This window comes from Podarcis gaigeae (genome assembly GCF_964106915.1).
Source record: "Podarcis gaigeae genome assembly, chromosome: 9".
Taxonomy (NCBI): Eukaryota; Metazoa; Chordata; class Lepidosauria; order Squamata; family Lacertidae; genus Podarcis; species Podarcis gaigeae.
Window position 1 is genome coordinate 54,384,074 of NC_139685.1, and position 17,539 is coordinate 54,401,612.

At 40.5% G+C, this 17,539-nt stretch overlaps 1 protein-coding gene across 6 annotated transcripts in view; it reads right to left on the bottom strand.

Annotated features, from left to right (window-relative positions):
- The window catches only part of ANK2 (ankyrin 2), a gene marked incomplete at its 3' end in the record, with an annotated part of 316,224 nt that overhangs the window by 267,607 nt on the left and 31,078 nt on the right, over positions 1-17,539 (bottom strand). For 4 of the 6 annotated variants that reach the window (XM_083756194.1, XM_083756196.1, XM_083756178.1 and 1 more), the window contains exon 2: positions 3,459-3,516. The exons of the other annotated variants lie outside the window; for them this stretch is intronic. In XM_083756194.1, the coding sequence (XP_083612320.1) occupies positions 3,459-3,479 (21 nt within the window). In that variant the 5' untranslated portion in view covers positions 3,480-3,516. The remainder of the gene's footprint in view (positions 1-3,458; positions 3,517-17,539) is intronic. 6 annotated transcript variants of the gene reach the window in all.

A 17,539-nucleotide genomic window follows, 5' to 3' on the forward strand; every position in this document is an offset into this window, starting at 1 on the left:
CCGCAAAGAGCAAGCGCAAGTGCAACCTTTTCCTTGATCACTTTGCAATGTCATGCAAAGGCAACGCTTCTCTTAAGACTGAACGACCTTGACAGTCTTAGTTAGGTAGCTGCCTCCAGCTGGGAAACACCCATCAGCTGCTACAAGGAAGGGCAGTTTATGTACAGGCCTTGAGCCAGGTGGATAAAGCAGCTGCCAACATAACTGGCTAAATCCTTCATGTCAACAGGGAATAATAATATTCACAAATCATCTACCACATACTAATGTTCTCTCAATCCTCTTCCCTTTATTTACATCACCACACACAAAAACACCACAAGCCATTCATTGAAAATAAAACAGAGCTCTAGTTTTCGACACAAGGTCCTTTACACACAAGCATATGCCATGAAAAGCATTTTTAGCATACGGCTTGCTGTCACGCAGCATTTTGATGGGGCCCCAGTTGGGTCCTGTCGCTTGAAGCCAGAATTGGCTTTTACAAGTTTTAGATGCTTTTTATTGATGCCTGCTTCCCATACAATTCAGACAACAGGGGAATACTGAAACTACGTAGAAGGAGGAAGATCAGATGAACTACACTGGGGGTGAGGAATCCTTTTCAAGGGCACATTCCCTCATGAGGAGACTTCCATGAGCCTCATCCCAATGGTTGCTGGGACTGACCTGGCTGGGACCAGCAGCAAAAATGGATGAAGCAACAACTGTGACTCATGTTTGTACACTGCAGTCATTGAAAAGCCAGAGGTTTCAACACAAAAAAAGAATATGGCTTTTTTCATGTGATCTTGTAGTTTAACCAGATGTTCTTCTACACTACTATTTTACCAGTGCAGCAGCCATGCTCCTCAAGAACTGTGTTTGCCCTATTCACTGCAGGAATTATATCAACAATGCAAACTATCTATACACAAATAAGTGACTACTGTGGTCTCTGCCTGACCTGTGTTACCTACCAGTGGTGCTCTATTAACTGGGCGTCTGTACTATATTCCCACTTCCTGCCGAATTGGTTGGGTTGTTTCCATAAAAAGTACTTTGACACAAAACATAATAATACAAAGTATGCTAATTGGGCTAAAGGCATACTACTGAATATAAATTAGTAGGTACAGTCCTCTGGTCTACTAGAAATAAAGTGGCCCTCGGTGAAGAACTAGTTGTCCACTCCTGATGTTTGCTTTCAAGCGCAAATTACCCAGATAGTATGAAATGAATAACAACATGAACCCACTATTTCAATAACTAAAGTAGCCTTCCTAAACAGAAGCATATAATCTTTGTCTAGCCTGTTTCATCAATACTGGGGGGGGGGGGACACCTTTCATTTTTGAAGCATTATCCAGTTTGGGAAAGTGTTTAAAAGTAATATGCACAGCTGCAGCAAGCCAGTGAAAATTGACTTCAAATTATAATTGCAAGCAATGGGAGAGAAAAATACGAAAGATACATTTCCAACAGGAAGCTTTTTAGATTTCATTGGAACAGTACGTCAGAAGCAATATAGTAAATTGCCTGAAACAGATCACTATAATTTCATTTTTAAATCATTAGAGCTATTCCCTTGCATGAGCCATGAATTTTAATTCCAGATAAATTGTAGGCATACAAATTACAGAAAAATAATGTTCGTGGACAGACTGTGGCAGTCATTTTAAAAACAAGAGAAAGACATAAACAGGGGTAGGTCATGTGGTATTCCAGTTGTTGTTAGACTACAACTCCCATCAACCCCAGCTATATGACCAATGATTAGGTATAATGGGACTTACAGAGTAGAACTGGGCAGCATTAGAGTGGCTTACCTGCATTGCAACATGAATTGGAATAAATTGAATATCCCTGATAACTTTGTATACCAATTTTACCCAATTTCTTAGGGAATATGTAAAAAGGAGAAAGGCTTGTACCGCAAAATGTAGTATATATGAAACATTCATGATCACTTGGCAATGAAACATTCTACTGGGCTCTAACAAGAATGCTCATTACTGGAAAGGAGAGCAAGAAGTAAACTAGTTTGTGTTTTTTTACTTTTACTTTTTGCTTCTTTTTCTGGTGAACTTTCGGTTGTACAGAATCATCCTGGCTAAAACTCTTGTTGGATGAATTGTTGTTGTTGTTTGTATATGAGAAGCCCTAAAACAAATAATACAGTAGAGTGGATCCTTAGAGCTAGGCACAAATATTTTATTTAGGGCTTAGCACTTGAGTTCTATCACCTCTTTGCTCCGTTAATCAGTGCAGCGTCAGTGTCACTGAAAGTGGCGGTGGGGTGAGTGAGAAGGTGGGTGCTCCCGTAAAAAATAACTTTGTTTGCCTCCCTAAAAAAGCTTAATAACCTTGGCTGGATGCTCCCATAAAAAGAAGCTCAGCAAGTTCCACTACCTCTTTTTCTAGAAAAAAAAATCCCTGATTTAATTACATTTTATTACAAGCTTCTCTTCAGCAGCATCCTTCCATCACGTAGCAAGCACTTACATTCTGAAGTAATACTCTGGCTGGCACATAACTACTTGTCTAGAGAACAGCTAATAAGCCATTTGGTTCTTCCAAGGTTACTCAGTGATGTAATCTCTTAAGGAGTCAGACATAATGGTAAAACTGCCACTTTTATGACCAGCATTGAAGTCTGATTTCCATGCAAGTAAAGAAGATAAATCACAGGGACTCTGTCAAAAAACTGGAACATACTAAGAATGGATCAACTCCTCTGTTTCATCATACCACTGCTCCAGTCAACTGAATATTATTTCTTGAGCCCTGGACAAACACGACTATTTCTATTGATCAGTATTATATATCCAGGGCTCCACTGTCACCATACATCTCAAGCTATCATTCCAAGAAAGGCAGAACTCTGCATTTGGGAAGGAACAGAAAGGTGGACTGACCATTGCATCCCAAACTCTGCTGGCTTCCCAGCCAGCTCATAAGGAGCAGGGCATTTTTCCTTACTTTTCTGCTTCGCCAGTTCCAGGCTGGTGTAAAGGAGAGCCTAAGGATCAGGTCCCTTAGCAGATCAATAGGGTTGATATGGAACTCAACTGCCTAAACTCCCTGTTTCAAAGTTTCTACATGCTACCTTTGTTCCAGCTAAAATCAGTGGGTCAGAATTGTGTTCAAACTTCTCTTTCAGAAACAGGACCAAATTCTGTTTGTACCAAAGATTGTATTTTTCTGTATTTCCTTAGAAATGTAATCGGAGTTAAAAGAGGGCGACTGAAGACTGGATTTCGTCTATTATTTGCACAGGAACGTGCACAAAACTGTAGCAGTAAAATTATTCAAGAATGGTAAACTAAAAAATCACATGACTTTTTAATTTGGGTTATAGGTGTTTGTTCAGAGCAAGGAATAATTTAAGCAGTTATGAACAACACTTTCAGCTACATATAAACATGGCTGATTTCTTCATGGCTCCTTTGTTTCAGATAAATAAAATACCAGGGTACCTTTTGTAACATGGTGGTCATTTGAAATGTCTGTTCATCTTCCCATTCAGTTACTTACCTAGAAGGGGGAAAATCACACATTAGATCTTTACAATAGACTTCATTATACTGTAATTTCAATGTATGCTGATTTGCTGAACTGCAACAATTTTTTTATACAACTTGAAATGATTTCCCCCCACTTCACAATGCAGCAGTCCTATAAACATTTTCCTGGCAATAAGTCTTTCATCAGATTCTCTGTGAAAGCCACATTGAAATGAATTTTTTAGTACCAGAATGGCATAGGAACATTGAAGCAGGTGGAGGTTTTCTTCCACACCAAGCAAGACCTAAGTGAACTGAGTATCCTCTGACTGATTCAAACATGTATTTGGGTCTAGTCAAAGGACTCTTATCACAACAACATTGGATGTGTGGGGTTTGAGGTGGCCCTGGGCTCAGTGCCCTCTGGTTGGCTGTCTTGTCCACCTGTGGGTCATTCCAGACTTTCTGGGAGGTGGACAGTAGCAGCACCCTAGATGGTGGGATCCAGCCACCTTTTACCTTCCTGCAGTGTTCCCCTTACATAACCCAGCCACTCACAACTGCTTGGAGCACTGAGCTAGAAAAAGATATTCAGGTAGGGTTCAAGGCAGGTGTTAGCTATGGGCCTTGACACAGTGCTGGGACCTTGGCTGTTACCCTAGGCTTCCTGGGGGTATACTCTGCATGCACACTGACCCATCATCCCCAGAAAATGCTGCATCTTTGTTCTTACAGATGCAGTGGCGTAGCGTGGGGGTGCAGGGGGGGCCGGCCACACCGGGCGCAACATCTGGGGGTTAGGGAAATCCACGGGTTAGGGGGCGCAAATCCATGGGTTAGGGGGTGCAAATTACTTGCCTTGCCCCAGGTGCTGATAACCCACGCTACGCCACTGTACAGATGTGCAACAGCAAGCTGTATTTGCAACAACCGTATGCAAAGATTTCAGCACATTCTGTTGGCATGCATTCTAAAACTACAAGAAACCCGTCTTTGTGAATATCTCTCTCCAACTTTTCTAAGAATTACAAAGGGTAGTGCCCAGTATTCACAAGAACAGCGTGAATGTTCAACCCTTTAAACATTTGCTAAAAACCTTCCTTTGCCATCATGCTTATGCCAACAATTAAGACTATTTCTGTAATGGTCAGCTGGAGATACATTTTAAGAGTTTTCTAAGTGTGGGGGAGTCTTTAATTGATGTAAAGTGCTTTGATTTTTTTATGAAATTGCGGTATATATAATTAAAGGCTGTGTAACAGAAATACTTGGACAGGGTTTTGAGACATATAATTCCTGTGACAATCACCTTCTCTCTTTGCTACATGATAAGCCTGCAAAGTGGCACAAGAAATTTAAATATCTTGCAAAAGCAAAGTGAAGGTAATGAGAAAAGGTTTTTCTCAGCATGGCAAGGAAACTTTATAGACTGAACTATAAAGCTGCCAGCATTCAAGAGCTTTTTTTATAGGCGAGATAATCAACATTGCCAAAATTTCACAGCTACTGCACAAAAGCAGTTGCTTCTATGCTCTGGAAGACATTCCTATTCAGCCTTTGAAGGAGCCAAGTTCACATTATTCTTTCTGAAAAATAAAACTTCAGTCTGTTGGATACTCTGTATTTGATTAGGCCTTTCCAAACAAGCTGTTGCTGCCAACTACAGTTCACAAATTCTCCTAATGCCTCGTCCCACTTTAAACTTGATCATGCTCTTTGTGCATTAGCTATGCAGTGCACTTAGTAGGAATTAAAATGTAATGCTTGGTGCTTCCTCTTCAAATGAGCCACACAATGCTTTCTTGGTATTTGGCTTATGCTAACCAACTAATGACAAAATGCACTGTCTGTTTGATTAAAGGTTCCTTGTATTTTAATATTTTTGTTTATTTGTTTTAATATTTTCTGTATAACTTTCTTTCTAGGATGGTTAGAGTCTTCCTTTAAAAGAAAAAAAATAAAGCTGGGAGCCATGGGGCACCAGTAAAGCACCAGCTTATCACTTGTGAAATTATGAAGCAGGTGCTCAAAACCAGGTGTGCAATTGCTCATTGAAGTTTTGGGAGTACATTACAACAACATTTATTTTTGCAGGTGTACTATATTGTATCTATGAGACATCTCCAGTTTCAAAACATTTCATTGATCACACCCTGTATTAACATCATGGAACCTACTCTTTAAAATCACACTTATTCATTCATTCCTGAGATCCTTGATTACATTAAAGCTTTTTTCGGAAAGCAGGGCTTTCAAACTTAGTGAGGGGTTTTTTTTTAAGAATTGCAGCAATTTTGCTTCTCCCTAGGACTTCAAGCCAAAAGTTCACAGAACAGTGAAAGACTCGTTTTCCCCATGTTAGTATCATGGGGAAAGTAATCATAGACACTGTTGGCCAGCTCTGAATTGTAAGCATTTGGGCCAATGTAAGATTTCAGACATATCACTTCCCAGTCTTCCCATCCACAAGGGAATGGGCTGGCAAGAAGATTCATAAATATGGCCACAATAATTGTACAAGAACGAATAGCTTAACTAAATAGCAGTTGCATACTGTTACCAGGGTAAACATAGACCAATGTCTTAAAGGCCAGAAGTTAGTTTGTGTATATTCAAAAGGGCTCTTTAGAAATCTGGAAGTACCCAATGCCAGGCTATAGGTGTCATCAAAAACTGTTCTGTGATTACAACTGTTAAGTGTGTAACAATCACTGTCCGTACTTTTCTGCATTTCATTTCCCTCCAATCTTACTTTTTACAATTCCCCCCTCCAAAACCATGTGCATATGCCTGTTACTCAGCATAACACTTCATGTGTCTGAAGCATCTCTACCAACTGCAACACTGGAGAAGTCCTAGCCCAAAAGGAGCTGCTGGTGATGCTCAAGGTAGAAGCTTCTGGGTCTGAGCCCCATTTACATCCACTACAAACTAAATAACAGAGTAAATGTGTCCCATTTATATCTTCCTCCCTCCCCCTCCCCCACTTTCAGTTGTTCCAGTATGATTAACTGTTTCTTCTAACAAAGTACACCATTCACTCAACCAAATGTCTTCTGCTCCCAATGGTTTTACTAACATCTGTTAGCTTTTATTACAGCTTGCTAGGACCAGCTTCACTAAGTCTTTTTCAAAGCTGTGGCAAGCTGAATAGAATAACAGAATTATAGAAATGTAGAGTTGGAAGGGACCCTAAGGATCATCTAGTCCAACCCCTTGCACTGCAGGAATATGCAGCTGTCCCAAGCGAGGATCAAACTTGCAACCTTGGCATTATCAGCACCACTCTCTAACCGACTGAGCCATACAATGAATAAATCCATCTAAAATTTGCCTGGACATAGCACAGAGGTAGCCAAAGTGGTGCCCTCCCAGCCCCATATTTCCCCCTTATACCACATTTGTCAATGGCATTACCTTTGGGAGGGTGTGTGTGTGTGTGTGTGTGTGTGTGTGTGTAATCCTGTTGCTTTTCACCTTCTGTATTATTCCAGGCATTGCCTAAGCGCTTAGTAGCTACTTTGCAGTGTTCATGAGTCCAATTCCCAACCCCTCAAAGCCGCTGGTTTGAACAGCAGCTTCTGCTGTTGTTTACATCCGCATCCTTCCAGTCACCTGCTTGTTGCCTGCAATTCCTCCGAGCGCCACCTCTGGAGCTATTGAGTATTTGGTTGCTTGCATGACCAGTCGGAAGGGCCGTCAAAACTGCAGCCAGCAGTGGTGATCAGATAGCTGCTTAAAGACCAATTTGTGGAGACTATAGCTCTCTGTCAAGCACTGTAGCAAGCCAAAAGACTGGAGACAGAGAGGCAACTTTTTAAAATACAGTGGTACCTTTGGTTAAGTACTTAATTCATTCCGGAGGTCCGTTCTTAACCTGAAACTGTTCTTAACCTGAAGCACCACTTTAGCTAATGGGGCCTCCCGCTGCACCACCGGAGCACGATTTCTGTTTTTATCCTGAAGCAAAGTTCTTAACCCGGGGTACTATTTCTGGGTTAGCGGAGTCTGTAACCTGAAGCGTATGTAACCTGAAGCATATGTAACCCAAGGTACCACTGTATAGAGAATTCAATTTGAGAAAGCGCTGAGAGTTGCCTGTGGGGGCAAAGATGCTTCCCTCAGAAACTGGATAATAATAAATGGATAATAAATAAATAAATAAATAAATAAATAAATAAATAAATAAATGATGAATAAATAAATGGATTAGTTTACTTACTGAAGAGGGGGGAGGCGGTTGATTTTATTTCAGTAATTGGTGCATTCTTAACAAATTGATGAACTCAAGGTGGAGGGATAAGGTGACTGGAGTCAATGCTTTCTAAATGAAAAATGATTACTAGGGAGTGAGAGGAGAGGTTAACAAATTAATATGGGAATAAGAGGGGAAATGGATAGCAATTAGTAAAGAATATGGAAGGGGTGAAAATTAATAGGGGAATAAGGAAAGGGGAGATTAAATAAGTGATTTGAAATGAAGGAATTGGGTGAAAATTAATAGGGAGTAAGAGGGAAAGTGGTGGAAATAGGGGTGGAGGAGAAATACTGTTCGGTTTACATTGCAATGTGAACCTACCTAATTTGTGCTTCTGGAAGCAATGCACAAACCAAAATTTAACTGTACATCAGGATTCACATTTCTCCCAATTTGAAATGAAATGAATAATAATAATGCAGTTCTCCAACCAAATGAGCGTACACCAAAGTGTGTGCATTAGAGGAAAGTGTGCATAAAAATGGATATGTTAGTGGAAACAGCATACAAAAACACATTACATTAGGGGAAATTGCTTGTAAAAATATTTATATTAGGAGAAATATGCACTAAAATGCTGCAGATAATGGTGTGAGGAATCTTAAAATAAATTTGCACACTGATGTAGAAACTGAACTTAAGACTACAAAAATGCGAAACTAGGTGGAAGCAAAATTTGGAAGTGTGTGGTGGAGTTCAGTGTGTTACGGACTCACAGTTAAGACCACGCTTATGGAAGACAATCTTACTCGGGTACGAATGATCGCCAAAGAAGAAGATTTAATGAGCCAAAAAGGTTAGGAATTTTGGCTTTGCCCATGGCCACTTTGAAGGTTGGTCTTGGGAGAATGCAGCCCTCACCCCAGCAAAAGGAAGCTGTCCCTGCCCTGGAGCCTAACAGAAGGTATATAACACTTTAAAAAAATATCAGAGGCTGCTGGACAAGAAGCTTGTTACTTTAGGGGTGGAAGTTCCATCACTCAAGGGCACCTTGAAGCTGGAATCCAGGCAAAAGGAAGGACGGTAGCATCAAAAGGATAGGAAGCCAAAAGGGAGAGGGGAGGCCAAGCCTCAAAATGCAGCTCAAGAGAGAGAGAAATAAATATTAGACATGGTGTGTCCAATTCATTTTGCATTATTTCTTTTTTTTTTCAACCACATGGTCTGAATAAAATACAGATCCGTAGAACAAGATCTTTCTGTTCCTGAAAAAGGCAAAACACTGAAATGTACTATATCTTCTAATAAATCTTCTCACTCCCCTGCTATCTAACCCATGGTAGCTGCTTTCCTTAGGCAGCATTCCACTCCTGGTTTGCAGTGCCAAGACTGGTTCATCATTTGACCTCTCTGCATGGCATGCAGAGTTTCCATACCAGCAGTGGGTGTCCCCAGGAACAAGCAGCACTGGTGAAGGCATTTTTCTTGTGATCCCCCGGAGCTTGAACATGGGCTAAATTGTGGGGGAGCGGAAAATAGCCACAGGCAAGCTATATTTCCCATGTAGATAGGTAACAAGCCGCCCTCCCCACTAGTAACTGCAGCTCAGGATGGGGGAGAAATTTGCTTATTTATAAGCAAACCTACCTAACAAAAATGCATATACATGTGTATAAAGTATACATAAAATACATATAAAAATGCATTATTATAAGCAAATTGTTATGAGTGTCCTCCATTTTAAGGCTAAGATAGATCCAAACCCCATTAATGTTTTTCTTGACTTAATTCACTTTAGTTGAAGAGCACATGCCATGGGATAAAGAGGCAAACTGCAAGACCTAGCAAGCATTAAGCACTTCCAATGCTGCTTTATGTATTTCTCTGGGTGTTGCTCTACATACAATAATTACAGTGGATGATCAGTGCTCTAAATCAGAAGTGCAACCACTGCAAACGATGAATTCAGGAGAAGGATGTTAGTTTCTGTTTCCTCACTGTGCAGCTGAAATTCCAATAAAGGATAAGATGTCTCTATTTTCCCCAAGCTACTAGAGCTCAGTAAAGTGGCAGCGGCCAGTGAGTTAAATGCAACCTACCCGTATTTTTCACTCTATAACACGCACCCGACCATAACACGCACATAGTTTTTAGAGGAGGAAAATCAGTAGGCATGCCACCTGTAGGCATTCCCTTCATAACACGCACAGACATTTCCCCTTACTTTCTAGGAGGAAAAACGTGAGTGTTATGGTGCAAAAAATACGGTAACTTCACGGCATCAGTGAGGCTGAAAAGGCCTTAGCTGCATTTGGACTTGCATTAAAAGCTATGAGCAAGGCCCATGAGTTAAGAGCTGCCCAAAGGGGCCATTGTAGAAATGTGATTTATTAATATATGGGAAACACATATACTGAACCAACTCAGTATATGTCACCAATTGATGAACATTTCTTAGTAATTATGCAGCTTGGTTTCTTGAATAAGCAATAAGCAAGGAAAGACAATAATCCACAAAACCTGTAAAATAACAGTCATACAACACAATCCTATGCATGTACAATAAGCTTTAGGAACACAGCAAGCTACCTTATACTAAGGGCCCATTTACTGTAGTATTGTATACCAATGACTGGCAACAGCTCTCCAGGGCTTCAGGCAGGGGACATTCCTAGCCATATGTGGACTGAACCCAGTTGAGCAAGGCAGAGGCTTAACCACTGAGTTGCAGCCCTTCCTCAAGTAAATCCCACTGTGCTCAGCAAGGACTCATCCAGATTTGAGCTTGTCCCATGCCTAGAAAGCAGGGGTCCGAGCAGATTCCAAGTGGTTTTGCCACTGCCCCACCATTTTTGCTGGGAAAACCCACTCATTAACAATAAATCGGAGCAACTGTCAATCCAGGGAAAACCCAATTGACATTTGCTCCAAATCAGTGGTAAAGATCAGGTTTCCCCGGGAGAAAGCAGCAGGCCAAGGCCAAGTCTGGATGAGCCAGAAGAAGAAGAAGAAGAAGAAGAAGAAGAAGAAGAAGAAGAAGAAGAAGAAGAAGAAGTAGAAGAAGAAGTTTGGATTTGATATCCTGTTTTATCACTACCCTAAGGAGTCTCAAAGCAGCTAACATTCTCCTTTCCCTTCCTCCACCACAACAAACACTCTGTGAGGTGAGTGGGGCTGAGAGACTTCAGAGAAGTGTGACTAGCCCAACGTCACCCAGCAGCTGCATGTGGAGGAGCGGGGAATCAAACCCGGTTCACCAGATTACGAGTCCACTGCTCTTAACTACTACACCACTCTCTCTCTCTCTCTCTCTCTCTCTCTCTAAGACTTTTTCCTAAGCAAATGTGTATAGAATTAAAGCCTGAAATATAAATAATATTGAGTTCCCTTGCACTGTATTAGTACGTTTCAAAACCATTATATTACAATTATATTATGATGTATTACGTTTTATCAGTACACATTTCTTGTACTTTAAAAAAAGTTTTAAAAAGTTTTTAAAAGTTTTTAAAAAGTAGTAATGAGGCTAAATGTGTTCATGGAAAAATCTTTTCTTTATCTAAGTTTTTACTAGACATTTTGCAAGCCAACTGGTCTGGCTATTCCCCATTGAAAGCTGTTCTAAAACTAAGTTCCTTCCCCCCCACCCCCCCGTGTCAAATAGCTTCAGTGAACTTGCCTGGAACTGAATCAGAGGAGTCACATAAGAGGCAGAACAAATACGGCCTTTGTGCAGTTTTCCTGGAACACAGTGAAAGTTTGACTCACAAACACAATACAGTTCTAGATGTAAATTACACAATCTGCCCAATATTAAAAACAGTGACCGCCTAAATGATTCACGCTGACAACTGCTTTCAAAACCTGAAAGCTTTTTAAAAATGGTCTTACAAATACAACCTTGCCAAAAAACATAAAATTTAATTTTGCTTGCAGTCAGCAACTAGACTTGCTAATGGACTATTCTTGTCCAGTGCAGAAGTAATGTTTCCAATAGGAAAACAGTGAATCTTCTCTTCTTTCCATGATGGTACAGCATTACATTGCCATGGACATAGGAAGCTATTTTATATCAAGCCTGACCATTCAATGTGGCCAACCTATGGTCCTGCAACTCCCAGAAACCACATGACCAATGATTAAGGATGATGGGCATTGTAGTTCAACAACATCTGGAAGGCCATGAGTTTGCTACCCCTTGTCTGCAGTAACTAGCAGCAATCCTCAAAGATTTCATACCAAAATATATTAGAGCCCTACCTGTGGAGACTAGGGAATGAACTTGGGATAGTTTCCATGCAATGCATGGGCTTGACCATAGCCTTTCTTCATGCTCAGTGAGAAAAATCTGGGTTGGACTAATGCAGCTCTTTGTGGCAGTGATTTTGTGACTCTCTCAAAATTCAAAATGTGTCCCTTGCTCCAAAAAGGTTAGCAAACTCTGCATACTAGACCATGAGTGAAGCAAACCATAGAAAGAATGGGAGAATGTGTGGGTCTGAGAGCAGGTGGAACAGCAAGGATGTACAACAATTATCAAAGTCTTCTTGATCTCCTAATCACAAAAATATATAAACAGGATATATTGGGGTTTTTTAATCTGGTGAAACTGTATCTTGTTTGCAGGGCTTTTTTCTTAAAGAAAAATGTTTAGGGGTACTCTCATTTTCCTACTGATGCTGAAATACTGCCCCTCAATGAGGCCAAACCTAGATTCACAAAATGTTTAGGGGCATGTGTACCCCTGCATACCCCCCAGGAAAAAGCACTGCTTGTTTGTACTATTATATGGATACATTTAATGATGCATTTTTGTTTTGTTTTTTTCGAAGTTGTGGTAAGCCACCCTGATATTCAATTGCCATAATTTAATCAGTAATTCCACTAATGACCAAAGTGCCAGTGTATATTTGTAATATCTGGTGCCAAGTTGTCTGCAAAAAGCTAATCCCAAACTTTAATAGGCTAGTAAGCTACTTAGTCCTCTAGAGAAAGGATCAAATAATATTTATGATTCCTTAATGAAGGGGGGGTTCATCCCTTGAGCATAGGAGCTCTCCAAAGTTACCTGTCCCTATAATCCTCTCAGTTTTTACTAAATCTATGAAATCCTCCTGCTTAAAATCTGCATTTTTATTATAATTAATCCAGTTAACATTTAAAGTACGCATAATACTATGGAGAAATCATTTCAGCTTCCTTTTCCCTCTACTTGCATTTGCTGTAGCAATGACTCCAGTTATAAAACTGTTCATACTTGAATACAGACAAAAGAAATACAGTCACAAATGAAGCTAAGTAGAGCATGGGCTTATTTGCAGAAACATTTGCTATTAAGATGAACATTTGACATCCCGAAATATCTAGCTCTGCCCCCTGCCAATTAAACCTCCCATCTTTCAGTTTATTTTGAGAACATGTAGGTAACACAGTTGTCTTTCCTTTTTTAAAATCTCTAGCTGTCAAACAAGCTGACAGAGTGCTGCATGGCAGTGTGTTACACATCCACTGATGGTACACCTGCCTATCAGCAGATTCTGGCTTTTTTTAAGGGCCAACATTATTTCTTTGCATTGTATGTGCCTTGAAGAATGCCAAATTTAGCCAGTCAGAAACAGGATATTTTATTACAATGAAGTAATATATAAATTTTGATAAATAGATAAATTAAATTAATCTAAAGGAAAAATATTTTCTACCACCTGAAGAGGGACTTTGCTTTTTGAGGGCTACATACTTTCAAACACATACAGTGGTGCCTCGCAAGACGAAATTAATTCGTTCCGCGGGTCTTTTCGTCTTGCGATGTTTTTCATCTTGCGAAGCACGGTCCGTCGCAACTGCACCTCTTCAAGCGGCTTTAGGAAAAAAGCGAACAAACTCGCAAGACGTTTTCGTCTTGCGAAGCAAGCCGATAGGGAAATTCGTCTTGCGAAGCGATGCAAAAACCGAAAAACCCTTTCGTCTTGCGCGTTTTCCGTTTTGCGAGGCATTCATCTTGCGGGGCACCACTGTACCTTCCACTGAAGAGCCAGTGTGGCGTAATGGTTCGATTAGGATCTGGGAGAGCAGGGTTCAAATCTCCACTCAGCCATGAAGCTCACTGGGTGACTTTGGGCCAATCACTTATTAGTCTAACCGTAAAGGTGGTATGTAAATATAATAAACAAACAAACAACTATGCAACACTACCCAAAGACACATAGGGATTACCTGTAGCACCAAGCAGTAAGATGGATAAATTCATTTGGTCTGCATTTTAGAGCAAGCTGATCTAATTTGCTAATCCTGTTTAGGGAAGTTTTTAATATTTAATGCTGTATTGTTTTTAACACTTGATTGGAAGCCGCCCAGAGTGGCTAGGGAAACTCAGCCAGATGGGTGGGGTATAAATAATAAATTATTATTATTATTATTATTATTATTATTATTATTATTATTATATTGGAATACAGCTGTTAGCCAGATCACAGACTAGATTTTTTGATGCAGTCTTGGTTCAAAAACAGCACATGAAAAAGTATTTTACTTTTTCAACTGCATACAAAAATGCATATTTTAAGGGGAGAAAGTGTACTTTGGGAGAAAATGGTAAAATACTCTTTTTCATACTTTTTTAAAAAAAATCCACAGTAAATGAGACAGAAATGAAAGAGTCCAAGCGAAACTGATATGTAACATAAACAGGCCTGAGTCTTACTTCCAAGTATGTATGTTTAGCACAGGGGTGCAAAAATTGCCTTTATTTCAGACTAGCAAAATTAGCTTGTTTGTCCATGCTACATAAGCTACACCCAATATTTTTTTTAACTTCCCCATTGTCATGAAGAATATGAACTTCCATCCCTCCTGCATTATTCAGGTGCATAAACAGGATAGTAGACTTTGTTTTGAACAGCTGGTACTTTTTCTGAAAACGTAAGCCTCAAGAGGTTTCATTTTGCTTCCTATCCATCTTACAATTTTGAACAATTTTAACTAAAAACCTTCTATTTCTTGATTACGTGTATGCTCTCTGAGGATTCCTGAAGATGGAAGGAACATTTCCAAAACCTTTGTAATAGCAGTAATGTCAAACTGACTGACTGTTCATAAAATTACTTCTAGCTTGGAGGGCTAGAATTATGTTCCACTATGCAATTTTGCCATTTCATATTCTTTTGAGTCCTGCCCCCATGGATAGGTCTAATGCTATGGTTCTGCCTGAAAGTGCCACCTTGGTTAGAGCCTAGGAATTGTCAAAAGGGTGCTAATGTTCTTTTAATGGTTAAATGGGCAACTCAAGGGTGGAGTGGCAAGTAAGTATGTGAGGAAATGTGCCTGCAATCACTTGGAACTAAGCACTCAATAAAACTCAAACGGACTTACTTTTGAATAGATATGTGTAGGAAAGAACCGAGTATGTAAACACCAGAAGTGATGCAGTTTTGAATCTGGAGACAGAGAATCAGTTTACACATAATGCTAACCCAAACCAAGATTTAGCATGAATGTGCAGGTTCCTGAAGAGGAGATCACAACCACTTTCCTCCTCCTCCTCCTCCAATCCTGCTTCTGCAATGCTGTGAGATTAGCCATGGATTGGCTTAGTAATAATAATAATAATTTATATTTTATACACCGAGCCCATCTGTCTCACACAGGCTTGCGGTTTGTCTTGCTCCAGAGAAAGTATGTGCTGTAACCAAGTTTGTTAATGGTTTATACATCCTAAACCAAACCATGGCTTAGCTCACAACAGTGAAGCAGAAGGAAGAGGAAGAAAGCAGTCGTGATGCACTCTTCAGCAGTCTGCACATTCACACTAAACCTTGACCTGTCTTAGTGTTATGTGCTAATGGAGCCATAGAGAACAGGAGCAGAGGAGCCTGCCTTGTACAATGCTGAGTTAAGACAGAGGTATCTAGCTCAGGGTGGTCTACCTACTGGCAGCAGTTCTCCAAGGTTTCAGACACAATTCTTTCAAACTCCTACCTGAAGCTGCCAGGAGTTGAACCTAGAATCTTACACATGTAAAGTATGTGGTCTACCACTGATCCCAAGTGCTTCCCTTGTTGTGGATCTTGGGATTCATGCTCTTTCTTATTCTCTTTTGGGGATGATGCCACAGGTAGTAGATCTGCTGTCTTGCTTGAAAGTATTTTTTACTGCTATGTATGCTTTGCTTGTAGGGGACGCGGGTGGCACTGTGGGTTAAACCACAGAGCCTAGGACTTGCCGATTGGAAGGTCGGAGGTTCGAATCCCCGTTGCTCGGTCCCTGCTCCTGCCAACCTAGCAGTTTGAAAGCATGAAGTGCAAGTAGATAAATAGGTACCGCTCCGGCGGGAAGGTAAACGGAGTTTCTGTGCACTGCTCTGGTTCGCCAGAAGCGGCTTAGTCATGCTGGCCACATGATCTGGAAGCTGTACGCCGGCTCCCTCAGCCAATAAAGCAAGATGAGCACCGCAACCCCAGAGTCGGTCATGACTGGACCTAAAGGTCAGGTGTCCCTTTACATTTACTTTTATGCTTTGCTTGTAAACTTGCAAGTAAAGCGAACATTACAAAGATGCAGTGGCATAGCGTGGGTTGTCAGCACACGGGGCAAGGCAAGTAATTTGTGCCCCCTAACCTGTGGATTTGCACCCCCTAACCTGTGGATTTGCGCCCCCTAACCCCCAGATGTTGCGCCCAGTGCGGCCGGCCCCCCTGCACCCCCACGCTACGCCACTGCAAAGATGCCATAAGTCTTCAGTGGTTGCTTATCCAAAGGAAATTAAAATGATGACGTTACTCCTGGAATTTCTCACCAATCAGGAAGTGGGGATTTTATGTTAACAGCTTAACCATAGTTACCATTGCTTTCTTCTGCAGGACTCACTGATACGCTATCCTTTCACTGACCAGTCAAGTAGAACACTACAGCTATTAAAACATTCTGAAATGCAATTATGAAAAGCTGTTCAGGAAAATTTGAAGGCTTAGGCCACCAGTGATACAGAGGTTATTTTCCATGTGCACTTCCTTTATATATATGATATATTGCAACAGCTGACCCTGGGATAGAGGATGATAATTTTTCAGAATAACACATTGTCTTCCAACAGTTTTCATTATGTAGGTAAATGATACTGTAGGCGAGAAGTCTGCTTTTCCTTTCTTATAATTCTTTTCATTTAGAACAATGTCTACAGCTTTTTTTCTAAAGTAGCCAGTTCCTTGACAAAAGAGAGATCATGTGCATTTGGTAGAATGTCCCTGACAATTCAGTGTTTCTCTTAAATAGCTTTCCTAAGCAAAGGCTAATGGAAGGCTTGTTGGTCTCCAGGCTTGAATAACACTTCTGTGCCTCTTGTAAAAAAGTTGATTTTTTCCCCCTCTTGTCACCATGGTGAATTTTAGGCAGTATAATGGCAGCATGGAAGTCCCTTTTCCACAAGATGATCCCACAGTGCTGCTGTAATGTTTAAAGGCCTGACACCAATACGTGGGGGCAATCACTGGGTCATCACCACTCAATTGCAATGATAGGTGGTAAGCTCTTACACAATTGGCCCTGTCTATGTATGACAGATGGGGTTTTTTGTTTTATTGTTTTTAAGCATTGCTCAGCAATGTGGCATACATTATTAAATTAAATATTGTTGCAGTAAAAGAATACAGACAATATGTTTACTGAAAAACAGAGCACCTTTGAAAAGTGCTGTGCAATCTGTAGGTGTAGGGCTTCATCTGACTACATGCAATATTGGGTTTAATTTGACTCTTAGAACAGCCACTATTTACACATGCCTATTTCATAGGGAAATGCTGCCTTATACTGATGATACTGTTTCTAAGCAATTTAACAACCATCCTAGTCAATCTACCCAAGA